Genomic DNA, 21,894 nt, shown 5'->3' with positions numbered 1-21,894 from the left:
TAGGTACTTACATACAAATGGTCTGGTTTATGAAGGCACAGAGCCCCTGCACCAATAATCTGGTCTCTTGTCTTTCATCCAAAACTTTCCTCCCATTCTCTGTTACTGATGAATGTACCACCATTCCCCCTGTCACTGATGCTTGGAACCTGGGAGTCTTCAATTCCTCCCTTTCCCTTTACATCTAGACTGTGTCCAGTATCTTGCTGGTTTTTCCTGCTTAACATATATCTGAAATCAAACCTTTTCTTCCTGTCCAGTCACACACAACTCTTGTCCAGGCCCAAATCGTCTCCTGTGCTGATTGCTGTAATCTCCTCCTCTTTGGTATCCTGATATCCACATCTTCTTGGCCTTTCAAACCGACTCCCTATTTTGAGTATCTCCACTGACTCTCCCTTTTCCACACACAGCAAATTCAAGCTATTTGCTCTCTTCCCCCCGCCCACACACACGGCACTTTATGCTCTGTCCCTCCCTCCTTATTTGCCCCGTCTCTTTTTAGTTTTTCCTGCACCCCACATCCTCAGCCAATGACAACAGCTTTGAGACCCCATTCATCCATTTCTTCCACAACCATCCCAGGATTTTTCCCCACATTGCCGTATGCTGAATGGCCTTTCCTCATTTAAATCCCTCCTCAAGACTTGCTTCTTTCACAAAGGCTACAAGAAATTAGCCAAGTAAACCACTGATCTCATTCTACTTACAAAAGCAAGCCAACAAACGTACTTCACCATCTGGTGCACTAACTTGCTCTGAGTTACTGAATCCCTAACAATATTGCATTGGTCCTGATTGTGGATTTCTGCTAACCACCTCCCTTTTGGTTTAACCTTTGCCCATGTTGGAGTTTACAGCTCAGCTCGCAGTTCTTCTCAGCATAACTGCAGCTGCCCACTGTGCATACGGGGAAAATCACCTCAGAAGTGTTGTGCGCACACAATTCACTAGGGGCAAGTCCCACTTTACATTAACCTTACACAGACACAGCTGCCCACAGCTAATGTAACAAACATAGCAGAGAATAGATCCTTATGTTTCTAGCCCAGACTGTTGCCTTCCAAATGTGAATCAAGTATAAAATGATTCATTTCTGTCTAAGCCTGGAAACAGACTGAAAAATATCTGTGAGATAAGATGGGAGAGGTAGCATCTTTTATTGGACCCAGGGCCGGCTCCAGGCACCAGCGTTCCAAGCAGGTGCTTGGGGCGGCAGTGTTTCCACAGCGGTGGCAATGCGGCGACGGCTTCTCTGTCCCGCTGGCTGCGGCGGTAAATCGACAGCAGCTTCTCCCTTTTGCCATTGGCGGCGGCAGATTTTTTTTCACTGCTTGGGGGGCAAAAACGGTAGAGCTGGCCCTGATTGGACCAACTTCTGTTGGTGGGAGAGACAAGTTTTTGAGCTACACAGAGCTCTTCTTCAGGTCTGGGAAAGGTCCTGAGAGTGTCACAGCTAAATACAAGATTAAACAGATAGTTTAGCATAGGTAATTAGCACTTTTTCTAAGGGACCATTCAAGGTAAAGTGGCCATTAACACCACTGTAGTCACAGGATAAAAGGGGGGTTAGTGGGTACAGATTGTACACCCCCCCAAAAAACCACCTGTAAATCGAGAACAGACAGCCCCATTCGCTTAAACTAGCCTCTGAAACCCAATGAACTTAAATTTCAACACTGTTAACCACTTCACTGCAGAAACATATAGCTAACTACCCTTATCTCATAATCCCAAACTGTGTTCCATGTCTTCTGGGGTCTTCTGCCAAGCTGCCAAAACCACCAGAGTCCCCTCTAACAACTTCTCACAGGTAGCTATGTGTTTGTTGTCAGTGCAAAAATCTGTAGCATAATGAACATTAAAATTTAGGAGCGGAGTAGAATAGAGTGAAATTAATTTTCAAAATACATAAACCAAGGGTACAGAATGGCTCATTTCCATATTTAATTCAATATGAGCAACTCCAAACAGGTACAATGGCTGCTCCTTTTTGAGCAAGCCAGTAGAAGTCACCAGCGTCTAATAGTTAAGGTGTGCTGGGGCTCCCTCTCCTGCAGCCCTCTGTTCTAAACTGTGGGAGGGCTGGAGCGGAGGGGAAACCTGGTTCACCATTGTTGCTTTTTGGGGAGGGGAGTGCCCAGTCAACCTAAACAATTACACTCTTCAGAATGGTATTTAACTTAATCCAATGACCTAACACTGAATCTGTTTTCAACTTTTTCTCCATATTTATAGATTCATAGATTCATAGATACTAAGGTCAGAAGGGACCATTCTGATCATCTAGTCCGACCTCCTGCACAGCGCAGGCCACAGAATCTCACCCACCCACTCCTATGAAAAACCTCACCCATGTCTGAGCTATTGAAGTCCTTAAATCATGGTTCAAAGACTTCAAGGAGCAGAGAAGCCTCCCTCCAGTCAACCATGCCCCATGCTACAGAGGAAGGCAAAAAACCTCCAGGGCCTCTCCAATCTGCCCTGGAGGAAAATTCCTTCCCGACCCCAAATATGGCAATCAGCTAAACCCTGAGCATATGGGCAAGATTCACCAGCCAGATACCCAGGAAAGAATTTTCTATAGTAACTCAGATCCCATCCATCTAATATCCCATCTCAGGGGATTTGGCCTATTTACCCTGAATGTTTAAAGATCAATTACTTACCAAAATCCCATTATCCCATCATACCATCTCCTCCATAAACTTATCAAGTAGAATCTTAAAACCAGATAGATCTTTTGCCCCCACTGCTTCCCTTGGAATGTTATTCCAAAACTTCACTCCTCTGATGGTTAAAAACCTTCGTCTGATTTCAAGTCTAAACTTCCTGGTGGCCAGTTTATACCCATTTGTTCTTGTGTCCACATTGGTGCTGAGCTTAAATAATTCCTCTCCCTCTCCTGTATTTATCCCTCTGATATATTTATAGAGAGCAATCATATCTCCCCTCAACCTTCTTTTAGTTAGGCTAAACAAGCCAAGCTCCTTAAGTCTCCTTTCATAAGACAAGTTTTCCATTCCTCGGATCATCCTAGTAGCCCTTCTCTGTACCTGCTCCAGTTTGAATTCATCCTTTTTAAACATGGGAGACCAGAACTGCACACAGTATTCTAGGTGAGGTCTTTATCTTTTTTATATGAGCAATTCGAATAAAGCAGGACACAGTATCCCCAGTGTGCCAAGTATCCGCTCATGAGGATGTTGCCTACAACAAATATGCAAGGCTGAAAGTGTGCTATTACAAGTCCTCTTGTCCTGATGATCTATTGCAGCAGTATGGATGGGAACTCCCCATGTACTTGAACCATGCTAATGGCTTGGATTTGCTATGGTTTGATTCAATCTATGCTATTAAATAGATCCATGTTTTAGCTGGGTCCCCTGATATAGTTGATTTTGTTTTGTAGATAGGAACTTAGAACACAGTTTTGCTCTCAGCACACAAAGCTTCAGTCACTTACTTTATAAAGGACTGTATTTACTTTGGTATTTTTAAATAATTTTAATATTACATAGAGAAGTAAATGTTGCTTTGTTCATTTAATCTCTCTTTGTACTGGGAACCAATGCTCTTTTCTTGTGGTGTGTACTGTAAATCGGAAAGCTAAGATTATTGGCTCTAACCTACATTCAGGTTCTGGACATGAGGTAGTAGCTAGCCTGGAGCTGACTGGAAATAGGTTGGTGATAAACCAAATTTAGAATAACTCTTCTGTTGCCTTAATGAAAGGATTGTGCTATGACTACTGGGACAAAAGTGTCCCACTGCAACTAAAAACACAGGAGCTAAGACAACATGATTCAAGGAGAAAATACCTTTTTCATTGTAAAAAAATATGTAAAACGCTTAGCCATAGGAATAGTATATATATATATATTTCTTTTTTTAACCCTGAATTGAGATATCTGAGCTATTAGCGATTATCTTAGAAAAGTCATGGAAGATGGGTGAGATTCCAGAGAACTGGAAAAGGGCAAATACAGTACCAATCTATAAAAAGGGGAATAAGGACAACCCAGGGAATTACAGACCAGTCAGTTTAACTTCAATACCTGAAAAGATTGATTAAGCAATCAATTTGCAGACACCTAGAAGATAATAAGATAAGTAACAGTCAGCATGGATTTGTCAAGAACAAGTTGTGTCAAACCTATGATTCTATGAATGGTGCTATGCAAGCATAAAATATGATTATTTTATTTTACTCAAAATTGTTTTCTATATCCAATGACACAGAATAGTGATGTACATCATCTTTGTCTTTAGCTTAGTGTGTAAGCTGAACACAAGAACCACTATATTGGCAGCAACAAATCCAAAAGGCCAGTATGACCCTAATGAATCAATCTCTGTGAACATAGCCCTTGGCAGTCCTCTGTTGAGCAGATTTGACCTGGTCTTAGTATTACTAGATACGAGAAATGAAGACTGGGATCGCATAATTTCTTCTTTCATATTGGAAAACAAAGGTAAGAACAGACTCCTTGAATGTATCTAAAGCTTCTCCTCCACACTGACCTTTCCCAGATGTTCTACAGCCCAGTTTTGGAGTGACCAGTTTAGTGACTGAAAGGGTAGTTGAGTTTATTTTCATTTGATCCTTGATTTCTTGCACGGTGCCAGTTGTGATGTGGTTGCCTGTCCATTAGGAATCAGACAGAGACCACCAATCCCTGTCACCTAGACTAGTGGTTCTCAACCAGGGGTCCGAGGATCCTGGGGGGCCACAAGCAGGTTTCAGGGGGTCCGCCAAGCAGGGTCAGTGTTGGACTTGCTGGGGCCCAAGGCAGAAAGCCGAAGCCCTGTCACGGGGGGCTGAAGCTTGGGACCCTGAGCCCTGCCATCTGGGGCTTAAGCTGAAGCCTGGGCAACTTAGTTTTGCAGGGTGCATGGGGCCCCAGGCAATTGCCCTGCTTGCTATCCCCTAACGCCAGTGCTGACTTTTATATGCAGAAAAAGAGTTGTTGTGGCTCAGGCGGGCGGTAGAGTTTTTATAGCATGTTGCAGGGGGCCTCAGAAAGAAAGAGGTTGAGAACCCCTGACCTAGATTACTAAACACCTGTCAGATGGTGACAACTTTCAATCAGCCTCACTCCATGCCTGCCCCTTCTACCATGTCCTCCACACCCTCTTCTCTTCCCTTTCATTTAGCTGATCCCCTACTAAGTAACATACCCTACAAAGTAAAAGTGGAACTAACATGACATTTGCAGCCCTCATATTGTTCACTCGGCTTGTTTGTTGCCCCTCTTCCTCTACCCTGTCTTGTCTATTTAGACAATATTGTCTCTTGATTCCTTGTACTCCCCATGTGTCTGTACCATCAGTTGTGTCTCTTGTCCTATACTTAAGACTGTCAGCTCTTTGAGGGAAAGACTGTCTTTGTGTTCTGTGTTTGTACAACATCTTGCACAATGAGGTCCAGGTCCGTGCCTGGAGCTCTGAGGTGCTACACTAATAATAATAAATAAAAAAAAAGGTGAGGAAAATCTTCTTGCAGTCTCTCCTCCAGTGCCCACCTGTGCCACATAATGATTGGCCCTATAAAATATGTAAGACAGCTAGAGGAGATAATCATATATTTATGTGGCACTTTTCATCTCAAAGATACCTGGGTGTTTTGCAGACTGAACAAGCTGATAAACAGTGAGCCTGATCTTGCTCCCATTTAAATTGATGGGAGCTTTGCTGTTGACTTTACTAGGAGCAGGATTGGATGTTGGAGCCCTGGAGTGAAACATAGCAATGTTACAAAACAGTTTAGGGCAAGAACTTGCAGCAGAGCATGAGCAGTTTAAACAATGGGGAAATTAGGTAGGTAGTGTAGGCATAGAATCATGCTGGCCATGTGTAAACTTGCATGTAGCTTGATCTGAGTGCAAGGTTAAATTGTGAACAATGATGTGACAGGTTGTGGACTGGAGATGATGTTTTGGGGCTAGGTAAGTGCGAACACCTTGAACTGATAAGCTTGAAATGTCATTAAGGTGAGGACATCAGCAATAAGTCCTTACACAATCTGCAAAGCAGTTGGTTCTTACATGAACCCTATGATGTCCATATCGATTCGATTAAAGAAGTATAGATGTTAGGAGCTAGGAAATACAACATGAGTGACATGCTGGACAAGGTGTTCTGGATAAGCTGAGTGGAAAAGGTCTTGGAGAGAATCCCAACAGATAGAATGTAATAACCCACTCTGGAATTTGGCCAAATCATAGATGAGCTAAGAGAATGATAGTCCCTTTCTGCCCAAAATGTAATAAAACCTCATTTTACGTTCATTCATCTATTTAACAGGAATCTTTAGGAAAGCATTTTATCTCTGTCATTGTTTTGAAGTTACTGACTGAGCACTTGTTATGCAGGATGCCCAAGCAAATCAGAAAACCTCTGGAGCATGGAAAAGATGAAAACCTACTTTTGTCTTATCAAGAATCTTCAGCCAAAATTGTCTGATGAGAGCAACTTGATTCTTGTCCGTTATTACCAGATGCAGCGGCAGAGTGATTGCAGAAATGCTGCCCGAACTACCATTCGCTTATTAGAGAGTTTGATACGCTTAGCAGAAGGTGAGCCCGTGACAGTTTTTGTTTTTCTGCCTAACAATTAACTTTTTTTTTTTAAAAAATGGACATGTTAGAAGTGCAGTTATAGTTCATAGGTTAAGTAGTGACCTTACAGCTAAACTGGGGATGGATGAACCACCTGGAGTTTTAGCATTAGAGAATATGTAGATTTTTTGGGGGGTTTAGATATACAAGACTAGTTTGAATTTTAATTTATTATATTCCCTCCCCAAAAAATGTAAATCAGTGTAAGAAGTTAAGTTAGAGGGAAATGAGCAATGATTAATTACATCCAAAGGATCCAATACTGCAAACACCCGGCACATGATGTCAGTTATCCCAATGAGCCCACAATGACTGGCTCCTTTATAAATCTAATAAAGCTGCATATGTCCATTGTAGCTAATTGTGTAAATATATTTCTGGGGAGAGATTTTTAAGCAAGAAATGTGGATTGATTAATTAATTAGTTAATATTTGCACAGCACTCTAAAAAAGTAAAGGATTACATAAATCACATGGTTTTTACTTAACGCCTGGCTTAGGGCTGATTTCTTTAATTTTGGGTCCAATCTTGCACGTTTCAATCACACCCCACTCCTGCTCACTCTGATGCCAGAGGGATTATTGCCTGAGGAAGGCATAAGAAAGGTGTAAGGATTTAGCCCTTATTATCCCATAATGTTACTAAATATAAACATTTCAATTATTCCATTTTAAATACCAAGAATGCAGTCCACGTTGTGTACTAACGTGCTACAAAATTTCATTTTAAAATCAAAACTTCGAGTTTTAAGAACAAAAAATAAAGGAAGTGTTAAATATCTAGGGTAGTGTTCTTTTATCCTTTAAAATGGCTTAACAATTTTTGAAAATGAATTTTAAAAGAACATACAGTAACTTTGTATAAAAAATTTCAGCCAGAACAATGTTTTATTTTGTCAAAGATGTCTCTTTTATTAGTCAGTTGTTCCTATTTGAATTTCTTTGTATGTGGGTGGGGGGGGGAAGGGGAAGATTGTTTTGTTTTGTAAACCTTCCTATCATTTAAAGCCTTTATCCTGCAGATATTTCATGCTATTTATGTTATAAAGTCTTTTACATAAGTATGCATTTGCAATATTGGGGCGCTAACTAGCACTCTTTTTTTTTTTTTTGCTCATTTATTTTTGCTAGCCCATGCTCGATTGATGTTTAGGGACACTGTAACTTTGGAAGATGCTATAACAGTGGTCTCAGTGATGGAATCGTCCATGCAGGTAAGCTTTCTTATAGGAAATGACACTACTACAATCCCATTCTATATGATTCAATCCATTTAAGGAGACTACTATGTATAACTGTCTCCATCTCCTTGGAGAACAATCCATTTTAATATTCAGACATTGAAATATAATTGAGTTGAGAAACTGGGTTATCATAGATGGATGGATGAATGACACTTGTATTTTTTCAGTTAGACATTAGCTATTGTATGTGAGAACCAAAAAAAGATTGAGTTTTGAAAAAGTTTTAGAAAGATTAACAGGTGCTAGAGCCGTGTAAAGGGACTGAGCATAAATTAGAAACAGGCCCAGAACATTTAGTCATCATCATAGTTTGTCACTCCAAAATTGTAGCCATGACGTGGTGGTGTTGCTTAAATCAAATAGCTCTTTGGGAGAACAAGGTATTGACAGGTAGCACTGTATCAGGCAGGATTCAAGTATTTGCCTAGACTCTCCACATTCATATTTGCAGCATTCCATTTTGTCATATTGTCACCATCTTTGCCACCCCAGCTCTCACTCCATTTGGAGTACATCATTGTTTTTGTTTGAAGTCAGTCCCTGGGGGGAGTTGTTCTAAAGGAACCAGGTTCTCCCAGAGCATCAGCATTTCTTGCCATTTAGTTACTCTGTAGCCTTCCATGGTGGTACTTTGGGGTAAGGGATTTTCAGGGGCGAAGCTCTTTTTGGACTTCAGTCTCTTGTGTGGTGGAATGTGTCCGAACAGTGGATGTCTTGACACATGCACCTGTTTTTGTTTCTCCTTTTTACTGAAGACATCCCATCTTACAAATCTTCGTGCAATTCATGTGAGGCAGTATAGTGACAGCATGGGAGTTGGTTTCAAAGTTCCTGTGATGATCCTACAGGATTGACTGAGTTCAATATCAGTTTTGTGTGCATAGCCCAAGCAAGAGCATACTGATGTATAGTATTCTGCAGTCAAGTGACACAGACTGAGAAGGATTGCTCGGAGTGTTTTTGGAATAGCTCCCCATTTTGTATTGGCCAGTTTCTGGAGTATACAATGCCAGGAGTTCACTTTCTTTTTCAGCTTCTTGATGTGCTCTTTGAATGTCAGTATTCAGTCTAATGTGACCCAAGGTACACCAGATATTCATAGTGCTCAAGGATTGTACCATCCTGCAATATCTGGAAGTCTCACTTGACCTGATGGTATTTCAGGTGGAAGGTGCACACTTATGTCTTGCTGGAGTTGGCTTTTAGGAACCATGTGCAATCGTACTTTCCAGGCACCACTCGGGGAGCCAGTTAAAATGCGCTCATTATCCTCAAATCTTTCCGATTGAGTGGCAATTCAAAGAGCATCAGCATACATTAATCTTTGCACATGAGGGGATTCTGCTTGGTCATTTGTGTAGATATTAAACAGCAAGGGTGATAGCACTGAATCATGGGGTAATCCACTCTGCAGAGTACATCATCAACTCTTCTGACCACCCATCTCAACAAAGAAACATTGATTTTCGAGCAGGGAGGAGATGATGTGGACCTTCTTGCTATTTCTCAAAATTCTTGCTTATTTCACTAAAAGTGCATGATAGTTCAAGTGTTTAGTTCTGATAGGAGATGAATGAGAAGGGAACATAGTAAAATTTTGCAAAATAATGAATGGTATAGAGAATGTAACTGGGCACTCCTATTTCTCATAATACAAAATCAAGGGGACATTCAATTAAAATGAAAGGCAACAGACTTAAAACCAATGAAAGGAAATATTTTTTACGCAATGAATAACTAACCCCTGGAACTCATTGTGAAAAGATATCATTCAGGCCAAGAGCTTATACTAGATAGGCTATTTGAAGGGATATGAATCCTTAGGGTTCAGGGCATAAACTAGCCACTAACAGAAGCTAGGAAGAAACATCCCCTATGAGTAGTTTATCCCCAAATTATCCGTGAGGGATTTTTAGCACCTTCATCTGAAGTATGTGATACTGGCTCTATCTGATCTAATATGACATTGCCTATTTTCTTGTACAGGTTGATATCTCAAGACTATGAGAAACCATATATGCAAATGATACATTTTATGTAGCACCTTTCAAGCAGAAGGACCTCAAAGCATTCTCATAGAATCATAGGACTGGAAGGGACCTCCTGAGGTCTTCTAGTCCAGTTCCCTGCACTAAAGGCAGGACTAAGTGTTCTCTAGACCATTCCTGACAGCTGTTTATCTAACCTGCTCTTAAAAAATCTCCAATGACAGAGATTCCACAACCTCCCTAGGCAATTTATTCCAGTGCTTAGGAAGTTAGGAAGTTTTCGTAATGTCCAACCTAACCTGCCCTTGCTACAATTTAAACCCATTGCTTCTTGTCCTATCCTCAGTAGTTAAGGAGACCAATTTTTCTCCCTCCTCCTCGTAACAACCTTTTATGTAATTGAAGACTGCTATCATGTCACCTCTCAGTGTTCTTCTGACTAAACAAACCCAATTTTTTCAATCTTCCCTCAGAGGTCATGTTTGCTAGACCTTTAATCGTTTTTGTTGCTCTTCTCTGGACTTTCTCCAATTTGTCCACATCTTTCCTGAAATGTGGCATACAGAACAGGACACAGTACTCCAGTTGAGGCCTAATTAGCGTGGATTAGAATTACTTTTTATGTCTTGCTTACAACACTCCTGCTAATACATCCCAGAATGATGTTTGCTTTTTTTGCAACAGTGTTACACTGTTGACTCATATTTAGCTTGTGATCCACTATGACCCTTAGACCTTTTTCTGGTGTACTCCTTCCTAGGCACTTGTTTCCTGTTTTGTATGTGTGCAACTGATAGTTCCTTCCTAAATGGAATACTTTGCATTTATCCTTATTGAATTTCATCCTGTTTTCTTCAGACCATTTCTCCAGTTTGTCCAGATCATTTTGAATTTTATTCCTATCGTCCAAAGCACTTGCAACCTCTCCCAGCTTGGTATCATCCACAAACTTTATAAGTGTCCTCTCTATGTCATTATCTAAATCATTGATGAAGGTATTGAACAGAACCAGACCCAGAACTGATCCCATTTTATAGACTATGGCTGTGACCCTGCTGCTTTTTCTCAGACAAAGCTCAGAGAGGTAGATATCCAAAGGCACAAATGGCAGTTGGGCATCTATGACCTGCCACTGACTTTTAATGCGAGTTAGGTGAGTAATTGGCATTTGTGCCTTTGAAAATGTATCCCACAATTGCTTCAAATGGAATTTTGCTTCTTCAAGAACTACAGAATCTGACCCTATACAGCGTAGAAAGATTACTACAGTCTCTGCTGAAAGGCAGCCACTAGTGGGTTGGAACAGGTCAGCTTTTTAGCAGTATGCAGCAACATTACACAAAGGGTAAGTTACAAAGTGATGTAGAATAACATTTTCAAATAAAACTGCAGTGGAAAGTTAGGGAGACAGGATATAATTACCAGATTAGAATTTGACAGGATACTGGTTTTAAATCAGTACCGTTAAAAAATCCTGCACACAGTTTTGTATATACAAGACCATCTTTAATTACCTCTTTTTATTTATTTATTTATTTTTTTAATTTGATGCAATAATGGACTTAAATTTAATATACACATTACACTCAAATTTTCATCCACTCAGAGTGCAGAAAGAAAGTAAAGTTGTTTGTTTCATAATTGTATATTATTCTTTTATTTATGCATAGCCCTACACTGTGATTGACTGAGGGGGTTCTGAAATGCATAATTAGTACCTGTCTAGTGGATGTCAGTGGGAGTTTTGCCTGAAGGATTGCAGGATTGGGCTTGACATTAGCTGGTATGATCTTCATAATTACCCCAATATGCCAAATACCTGCATACCTCAAGACCACTATGGGGACCATGTGTTTTCAACCACTTGTGACGTGTGAATTTTCCCTTGTAACAGCTTTTTCTTGAAGGGGGGTCATTTATTTTTATTAAAAGATTTTTTTAAAACAAACAAGAAAAAATGTATTCATTCAGTACCTGAGATGGTTGAAATCTCTCACTCTGTGTCTCTGGGGACTTAGATGGCCCACAACACCATAGTATCTGAACATCTCTCTCTGTGTGCTAATCACTGGAAATAATTAGGGTTGCTTATAATTATAGTAGTTCATAGTTCCTTAGTATCTTGTTCTCTGCTTCCCTCTTTTTTTTTTTCTTGGTTAACAACAGCATTTGCTACTTACTTTTTCAACCGGTTTTGTTGGGATTTCCTTTATTTTCTTCACTTTTGTACATTGAATTTGGTGAGAGACACATAGTTTCTCTTATTTTCTCTCCAACTGTCAATTTTTTTTAGAGTGTGGGAGGGTGATGGAAACAAGCAGGTATTTGAATAATTCTAGAGGGGCTGGCGGCTGCCACCTTTCAGCTTTGGAAAGACAGAATCAAGCCTTGCATTTGTAACTCCTACAATATCCTACCCCGCCCAGTGCGAAACCAAGGGTCATGGTGTTTAGCTCAGTAGTCATGTATTTCTTCTGGTCCTCTTGAGCAGCTGACTGGCTGGTTGGCCTCTCTTGTTCTTACCTCTTTTTATTTCCTTGTCTTTATCTTTTATTCCACCTTTATTTTTCCTCTATTCCCTGTTGTCTGTCTGCCTCCTCTTATCTCTCCTTCTTGATTCATTCCGTTCCCTTGCTCCGTGTCCTCCTGTTGTCTTGCCTGTCCCTCTTTCCATCTCACATTTTACTCTCAGCCTTGATTTACTCCAAAGTTTGCTCTCTGTCCTTCTTACCTCCGTCTTTCATTCCATGATTTCCTCTCCTTATCCATCTCCTTTCCCTCGCCCTTGCTTCCGATTTCCCCCTTGTACTTCTCATTTTCAGTCTCCTTTCCTAGCTCCTCAACCCTCACGTTCACATCGCTGTTCTCCAGTTGTTGGGAGCACTGCTAACTCCTTTGAATGGTTGAGAACCTCTGGTGCTCTGCTTCTTGTTCTGCCTACATGTGTATCAAACAAAGAGCTAAATGCTGATCAGAAGTGTTGAAAGTTTGGACTGACCATGTGGCAGCTGGATGGGCAGCACTCCTGTATTTTTTGTGTAAATCCAAGTAATAATAATAATAAACAAAGAGTCTGACCTTGCAAACACTTATGCATGTACATAACTTTACCCATGTGAGTTGTCCTGTTGACTTCTATGGAATTACTTGTGTGAGTAAAGTTATTGGGTATTTGCCACATCAAGTGCTAAAATAGCCAATGGCAGGTTGTAGATAAAACTGTCTTTGGTGTTAAAATCTGATGCTGAGTAACCAAGATGTTTCCATTCTACCTGGTGGCACAGGGAGGTGCACTTCTTGGAGGCATCAATGCACTGCATACCTCATTTCCAGAAAACCCAATGGAGCAGTATCGAATGCAATGTGAACTCATCCTGGAGCGACTGGAGCTGCAAAATTTTCTGCATGAAGAATTCAAAAGACTTGACAGGTGATAATATGAAGATTAACAAAAGAATCCAATAGAGTAAAAGAATTGCTGACAATAACTGTACTAAGAGATTCTAAAAATAGAATTTGACTTAGGAAAGAGACCTTCAGTGGAGTTGAAAGGGCAGGGGATTTATAAAGTAGCATACTGAGATCATTACAATATCATTTTTCATTCTGGGATTATTGAATTTATGGAGGGTTAAATAACAATTTAATGATACATCCAGATAAATTTAATCTAATTCCAGTAAGGTCAGAAAGTTGCTCATTGTGGCTGAATGATTAATTTTATTAACCTTTTGATTCCTGTTTGTTAAAGTACAGCAAGCTTTGTTTTATTTTTTTTTAAAAAGTTATTTTATGTTTGGCTGGTTGGGATCCCTTTCTTTGTGATAACGGGTGATAAGTCTGGATCAAAGTTATTTTTTTGGGTGATACATTTTTTTTGATACTGAAAATATTTTAGATTCTCACTGGATGGTCATCAGCTTTTAGCTCATTGGTATCATCTTCGGAGAGTCTATTTGTTTTAATAATAGAAGACTCCTTTTAATTTATTGAGGCTGAGGCAATAATAATCTAAAGAAAAATAACTTTTGTCTCCTGAACTGACAGCAAGCTCCATAAGAAACACATACTTGTTTTTATTAAAGAAAGATAAAAAAATATTGTTTAAAGGAATAAAAGCAGCTGTGAAAATATGAATTTCCCTTGAAAAATTTTCAGCTCTGTATTATAACACAGAGTAAGTCACATTCCAAATAAGCATACAGAGCAATAAAAGCAACTGAAATGAAGATGAAAGTGAGCTATCTCCAAGAGACCAAAGCAAGTTTTAAAGTAAAAAAAAGTTCACATCATTTTTGCTTTTTTTTTTTTTTTAAAGATCCTTTCTACCTTGGAGAAACCACATAATAATTAATAAATGCCTTATATTTATATAGCATTTTCTGTCTCAAAGGGTATACAAGCCATATGTGGTACATAGGAATTATTTTACCCACCACTGAAATGCAGTCACTTCTGAGATGGAACATGGCTGTTGTTTATTAGTGCATAAAAAACTGATTTAGGACATGAAGTGAGGAAAAATAGCATCTCCTGTTAAAATGGGTGAATTTAGGCGGAATGCAATTAACCAGACTGATATTTGGCCAGAACACTTCTGTTGTTTCAAAAAGAGTTATGGAAATGAAAACAACCACCATAAATGGTGAGAACCTGGTTTCACAGAGCATCCAGAAAGCTTCACCTCGAGTACTATAGAGCTTCTTAACATATTGGTTCCATAGTGACTCTGAGGGAAGTGAATCATTTACTGAATCACCAACAACCACTTCTTCGTGCAGTCATCTGAATTTTCCTTACCTGTCTCTCATCTAAGGTTTGACCCTGTTTAGCATGAGATCTGATGAGATCATAGTTCTAGGAAGTGTCACTGTAGGGTGCATCACTCATAACACTACAGGCATTTGTGATTCTGTAAACCCATTTTTAAAAAATTGAAATCAAAGACCATAACTCTGGTTAACTTCTAGAACTTGTTGGTATATCTTGATGCAGGGTAATGATCAGGATATGTTATGTATCTACTCTTTTAAAACAATAACCTTTTTTCCTAACTCTAACTGTGTGTGTCACGTTGTGAATAACCCAAAAAGAGAATATGCACATGCAGAAAAAAGGACTTAAGTAAATAATACTAAATATAAATTATATTGTCAAATGGAATAATATACATTTTCATACTAAAATCCACTTTTTGTTTGAGCAAAGTACACAGGCAATTTGCAAGAGTGAACCAAATATGGATGTAAATGCTAGTATTTAATAAGTATGGACCAAATTCTGCCACCCGTACTCATGCTAAGTAATGCCTTACTCCATAAATAGTTCTCCTTATGGAGAAAGGCACTCCTTACTATGAATAAGAAGGCCAGATTCTGCTACTTAATGCAGGAATCTGCTGCAGAAGCAAAAGAAGATCAGACGTTGCTGCACTACGGCCGGTGGTATATACGGGACACAGTGATTCTATTATGCTGCTGGATTCATTTGCAGCCTCTCTACTCTTCTTTTTATATAATATATAAATATATTTATATAACAGGAGCAGCTAAAGGGAAAAGAAGAAAAATGAAAAATTAACCTACTTACTTCTAAACATATTTTTTCCTCCTCATCCGACAGATTACAGAATGAAAATTCATGCCAGTTGCAGCCTGGAGAGACAAGCAAAAATACTACTCTTGGATCCTTAAGCGATGATACCTTTGGGCAGTCAGAGCAAATGTCCCCGACCGAATTGTCAGACCAACAAGGGAATAACTGCAAACAGCAAAATTCTTTGGTCAAAGGGAGAAGTAAAGCTGATACACATCTAGAGTGCTCAACTAGCCAGACAGCTGGTAAAAACAGAGATACAAATTACCTGAGTAAACACAATGACAGCAGCGATGATGGCAGCTTGACCTGGTTTGACAGCATGCTAGATGGCAACATGGATGCTGAAGAAAGTGTTCAGCAGTCCCTAATCCCCAAGAGACCTCTAGATAATTTGGCTTTGAAAACACTGAATGATGAATCCTGTTCTCAAGGAAAAGGTGATTCGAGACAAAGCAGGGAAACTGGGATGGGACAGTCACTGGCAACTGTGGACCTCAGTGCTACTTTTAGACAGGATGTAGTTTCTGCTATTGATGAGAAAAGGACAAAAGGACATAAAAATCTTTATTCTGAGGCTAATATTAAAGATCGAGCCTCAACAAGTGCTAGTGTGCCTGATTCCATGGTAACACAACAGGTCTCTAAGAAGTGGCAGAGATTGCGCACAGAGAGAGCTCACAATTTTTGTGCAAGTACACAAGACCCCAAAGTAGACACCCTTCCTTCTCCATTGTCTTTCCAGTCGGCAGCTGACCCAGGAGTTCCTTCAGGCGATATGAATAATGTTTGTGCGATAGGAAAGAGTAGGAATAATGTTCCTGTAGTAGCTGAGAAGCTGATAACTTCTATGAAAAAAAGAAATAAAGACCAAATTGTGAAGGAAGCAATGGCAACAGGTTCCCATGAGCCGGAAATCATTGAGACTGAAGGACCTCCAGTGGCTAAACTGGCGAAATTTTCATTCAGACATAGGACAAAATTTGTTCATTCTTCTGAAAATAAGAGCAATGCAGAATTGCCTCCCTCACAATCAGAGGCTGTTTTTAAGCCTCACAGGGTTTTGAGAACTGTAGCAGAAGGGCAAGAGCCGGAGAAAGAATGTTATCCCCCTGCGAAACACCAGAAAAAACTAACAATGAGTTTAGGAAACAATAGTTTGGAGAAGAGACCCCTTGATAATAAAAGAAAGGAGCAGCAGCTAAATGTAACCTTACAAAGAGAAATCAAAGAAGCTACAACTGGACACTCAGAGACCAAACAGATTGCAGATATTAGACACCATGCTGTGTTAACACCAACTGCCGAGAAGAACAGGAAAGCAGAGGAAATGTCTGGTGGCCTGAGCACAAAGAAGGTGTGTTCCAGCACATTAGCAAAACTAGCCAGGTTTTCCTTCATGTCACCTCCTGAATCAAAATCAGAAAATCCACCATCATTTAATGTCACCAGCAACAGCAAGGAAAGCCAGGGACTACCTCTGAAGATCCATGCTGAGAGCACCAGCAGCAAAAGAAAGTGTTTTGGACTGGGAAATGCCAGCAATAAAAATGTGGTCACAGGAAAATCTCTCTTCTCAATAACAGATTTAGATGATGCCACATTAGATTTTGATTGGGATGAAGAGATTAGGAAAAACCCAAGGTCATAAACCATACTACCTTTCCCCAGCCCTGATCCACCTGTCATTATCAATATATTACTGGGAAACAATATTACCCATATTAATTATTTTCAAAGCTTTCAGGCAGCACCTCAGCTGGCATAAATCAAAATGTTTCTTTTAAATTATTGGAGCTACATCAATTTACAGCAGCTGAGGATTTGACATACACCACAGGTCAGATGCTACCTTTACCTCTCTAATTGTTTACAAGACTGTTTATAATATCTGTTGACTGTTTCAGTTGACCTGATGTAACTTGAAAACTCGTGATTTGTAATCATATTCGGAGTATAGTGGTACCTGCAAAAGAAGCAGGGTTAATTGACATTTTTTTCTTAATTCATCTCATAAACCACACACCATTCTAACTGATCTTGCATCCCATGTACCATTTATTCCAATCTTTTGAGGACAGTGTTAGCAAGATGGTGAAGCAAAAGCTAACCATGCAGTTATATTTTGTTCCTCCTTTACATGCCTTCTCCCTTGATGCATTTAGTGATATGATATACTATGATGTTGTGATATGTGTTCCTGTGTTATCAATATAAAGAGAATTTTGCTCTGTCTGTGGTTACTGTGGTCCATTGTCCTTCTGATGTGTTGGGGATGCCGGCTTTTTTTATTTATTTTTTTAACCCATATTATCCACTGGTCCAGGCATTTGTTAATGTGATCTTGCAGCATGCATCTGTCCATGACACAGTGATGGCTTGTGCTGAGTACTGGGGTTCTGTATGCATTTCGGTGTCACCAATGTCTATTTTTAGCTCAGAATTACACCTCTCTTCTAGAAAATCCCCCTGAAGATAGATCAGTGGTTTTCAAACTTTTTTTCTCGCGACCAAGTTGAAGAAAATTCTTGATGCCCGCGACCCAATGCAGCTGGGGATGAGTGGTTTGGGGTGTGGGATGGGGCTCTGGGCTGGGGGTGCAGGTTCTGGGCTTGGACTGGGGATGAAGAGTTTGGGGTATAGGACGGGGCTCTGGGTTTGGGGGGGCTCATGGCTGTGGCGGGGGTTGGGGTGTGGGAGGGGGTCGGGGCTCTGGGCTGGGGATGCAGGCTCTGGGATGGGGCCAGGGATGAGGGGTTTGGGGTGCAGGAAGGGGCTCTGGGTTTGGGGGGGGTTCATGACTGGGGCAGGGGATTGGGGCACAGGATTGGGGCGTGGGCTTACCTGGGGCTGCTCCCGGTCAGCGGCGCAGCGGGGATGCTAAGGCAGGCTGCCTGCCTGTCCTGGCACTGTGGACTGCACTGTGCCCCGGAAGCAGCCACCAGCAGGTCTGGCTCCTAGATGGAGGCACGCAAGCGGCTCCATGCGGCTCTCGCCCGCAGGCATCCCCCCACCCCAGCTCCCATTGGCCGGAGTGCAGAGCCGATGCTCAGGGCAGGGGGCAATGTGCGGAGCCCGGTGGCCTCCCCACCTAGGAGACGGACCTGCTACTGGCTGCTTCCGGGGTGCAGCGCATTGTCAGAATAGGTAGGGACTAGCCTGCCTTAGCCAGGCAGCAAGACAGGACTTTTAATGGCCTGGTCAGCGGTGCTGACCAGAGCCGCTGCGACCCAGTGCCTTACATTCCACGATCCAGTACTGGGTTGGAAACCTCAGTTTGAAAACCACTGAGATAGATGACATTCTCCCAGTGAGATAGCACATATAGAAATGCTTGTTCTCACACTATGCTCATCGTTCTCACACCCTTTCATGCCCTGTGAGATTTGCAGAACTGTTAGACCTACAAGGGAATAATTGCAAACAGCAAAATTCCTTAGTCAAAGGGAGAAGTAAAGCTTTTACACATCTAGTGCCCTCAACTAGTCAGGCAGCTGGTGATAACAGAGGTTCAAGTTTCTTGAATAAATACAATGAAGGCAAAATCCCCCAAAGGGTGCGATAAATGTAGTCAGTTTAACACTTTCTTTGGCTAAAGGAATTTGCCAGAATCCTCTCCAGGCATCTAGCTTAGAGAATACTGTAGATCCTTTCACTTTCAGGAGGAAGTCATTCAGTGTTGGGAGGATAGATTTTTCTCTCACAACTCCTTCATTAAGTCTTTTAAAATCTACACTGATTGCTATTTTCCATTTTGCTTTATAACTGATACCATTGGGGCACACCATGCTATTGGCTCAGAGATTTTCTTAATTATGCCAATCCATTCCATTCTCTTTAACTCAGTTTCCACTTTATGAGATATGAATCCAGTGAGGTGTACGTACAGTATATGGTTCACTACTGTCTCTTAAGGTTATTGGTACTGGATTTCTTTTCAAAAGTCCAATATCACCAAATATTCCATTGAGTTCTTCCACCTTTCTCATTAAGCCCATCAAGGTTGCCACACACTGGCTGAGTAGGCTGTTGGTCTGTGATCCTTTGATTACATACATTATAAATGCATAGCTTTTGTCTGTGTAAGTTGTTTCTGAGATGAACTGGTCCATGTAGTCAAAGTACCTCCAGGGCTAATCAGAGCTGTATCAGGTGACTTCAACTCTAGCGGGGACTGACGGCAGGGGTGCCGGAATCAGGGGAGACCAGGGGGGCATGGCCCTCCACTTTTTAAAAGTAGGAGGGATATGCCTGCCCACTTTTTAACACTGGCATAGTTTAGGTGGCAGGAGGCCGCGTTGCCCCCCCACCTCTCCAAACTGCAAGCCACCAGGAGTAGGATTGCCAGGCGTCCAGTTTTTGACCCTGGCAGCTCAGGTCAGCACTGGTGACAGGGCCATTAAAAGTCCAGTCAGCAGTGCAGTGGGGCTAAGGCAGGCTTCCTGCCTGCCCTGGCTCCGCACAGCTCCCGGAAGCAGCTGGCATGTCCTCATCCCCATCCCAAATGCCAGCTCCGCAGCGCCCATTGGCTGGGAACCGCAGACAATGGGAGAGGCAGGGGCAGGGACTGCAGGCATGGGCAGCACACAGAGCCACCTGACTGCCCCTGAGCCTGGGGCCACAGGGACATGCCAGCCGCTTCCAGGAGCCACCTGAGTTAAGCGCCACCCAGCTGGAGGCCGCATCCCAAACCTCCTGCCCCAGCCCTGAGCCGCCTCCTGCACCCTAACTCCCTTCCAGACTCCCGCACCTCCTCCCACACCCCAAACCCCTCATCCCCAGCCCCACCCCAGAGCCCATACCCCCAGTTGGAGCCCTCACCCCCTCCCACACCCCAGCCCAGAGCACCCCCCCTACACCCCAAACGCCTCATTTCTGGCCCCATCCCAGAACCGGCACTCCCAGCCGGAGCCCTTACCCTCTCCCAAACCCCAGCCCGAAGACTCCTCCTACAATCCAAACTCCTTGGCCCCACCTCCTAGCCCAGAGCCTCCTCCTGCACCAAAGACCGCTCATCCCTGGCCCCACCCCAGAGCCTGCACCCCCAGCTGGAGCCCTCATCCGCTTCCGCACCCCAGACCAGTGAAAATGAGTGAGTGAGCGAGCGAAGGTGGGGGAGAGCGAGCGAGGAAGTGAGTGGGGATGGAGTGAGTGGGGGATGGAGTGAGTGGGGGTAGGGGTTTGGAGAAGGGGCAGGGCCTCAGGAAGGGTGTTTGGTTTTCTACAATCAGAAAGTTGGCAACCCAATCAGGCAGGCACTTAGCCCCTGCCCATGATGCCAACCTCTTCCTGGTGCAGGGCTGAGATGGGTTTTAGACCCCCCCCTCACCATGGACCCCGCCCCTGCTCCTTTTCCCCCTGAGGCCCTGCCTATTGGCCAGGCCAAAAGCTGGAGCTGGGCCATGGTAAGTGCCACCCAGGGAGCCCAGGCCACTGTGGTGAGCACCGGACCCTCCACCTGTCCTGGCCGGAGGGCTGAGGAGCCCCAAAGCAGCCCCTGGCCTGTGTGTCCCCCCCCCCCAGGGCACGCCACCCAGAGCAGGTGGAGGGTCCAGGCCCACAAGGGCTCTTATCACAGCCTGGCTCCAGCTTCCATCCTGGCCAGCGGACGAAGCCTAGTAGGAAGAGGAGGAGCAGGAGGCAAGACCACGACTCCCCCACTTCTACCAAGGGTTTGGTGCTCCAGACTGAAAGAGATTGTAAGTCCCTTCTGAGATGACTGTGACATCTGTCCTGCGTAAGTTTTAAAGTCAATAGTCTTGCCATTAATATTCAGTTTCACTCTCTAGGCAGGCTCTATGGCATCCTAAATAACAGATCCCAGAAACAATGGATCTTGATTTTCTGTAATACGAGTCGACTCCCTGACTGCTTTTATGTGGAAAACAACTGTCGAATGTCCATATTTCATGCATTTATTACATAGTGTGTCTCTGACTGGACATGCATCATCTCTTGGGATATGAGTTTTTCCATAACTTGGTCATGTAGTCTGGAATTTGTCCTTCTTAACCTGGGTATTCTCGCTCCTTGCCTCAGGGGTTTTAGGATACTGACTTTTAACACTCAAATGTCTGTTTATAGTATCTAATCTAGTTTCAGGTTTTTCAAGTTGCTCCTGACTTTTTTTCTGTTTGTCTAGTTCAGACTGCTTTGCTTTCTGTATAGCTGTGGCTAGGGTTAAGTCCATCTGCAGTTGTAGCTGCTATGAAAGATTTTTATATGTTAATCCAATAAACTGCCTGTCTCTGATATTTTCATGTTTTGCAATCCCAGAATCACAGTTTTCAGACAATACATGGAGAGCTCTTATAAACCATTCAGCATTTCCCCCAGTTTCTTGAATTCTCTGGTGGAAACGTGCTCTTTCACAAACCACATTTCTCCTAAGTATAAAGTGTGCATCAAACATCACCAGTTTCACAGTTATCTTTGTGACTGTCTTCA

At 42.2% G+C, this 21,894-nt stretch overlaps 1 protein-coding gene across 5 annotated transcripts in view; it reads left to right on the top strand.

Annotated features, from left to right (window-relative positions):
• MCM9 (minichromosome maintenance 9 homologous recombination repair factor) overlaps window positions 1-17,695 on the top strand; it is a 73,857-nt gene extending 56,162 nt beyond the window's left edge. For all 5 annotated transcript variants that reach the window (XM_038394407.1, XM_043510876.1, XM_038394405.2 and 2 more), the window contains exons 9-13: window positions 4,273-4,475; window positions 6,375-6,578; window positions 7,752-7,834; window positions 13,137-13,282; window positions 15,475-17,695. In XM_038394407.1, the coding sequence (XP_038250335.1) occupies window positions 4,273-4,475; window positions 6,375-6,578; window positions 7,752-7,834; window positions 13,137-13,282; window positions 15,475-17,098 (2,260 nt within the window). In that variant the 3' untranslated portion in view covers window positions 17,099-17,695. The remainder of the gene's footprint in view (window positions 1-4,272; window positions 4,476-6,374; window positions 6,579-7,751; window positions 7,835-13,136; window positions 13,283-15,474) is intronic.
• The last annotated feature ends 4,199 nt before the right edge of the window (window positions 17,696-21,894 follow it).

This window comes from Dermochelys coriacea, chromosome 3 (assembly GCF_009764565.3).
Source record: "Dermochelys coriacea isolate rDerCor1 chromosome 3, rDerCor1.pri.v4, whole genome shotgun sequence".
Lineage (NCBI taxonomy): Eukaryota > Metazoa > Chordata > Testudines > Dermochelyidae > Dermochelys > Dermochelys coriacea.
Note: the sequence above shows the minus strand (reverse complement) of the source record. Positions and strands in the feature narration are given on the sequence as shown.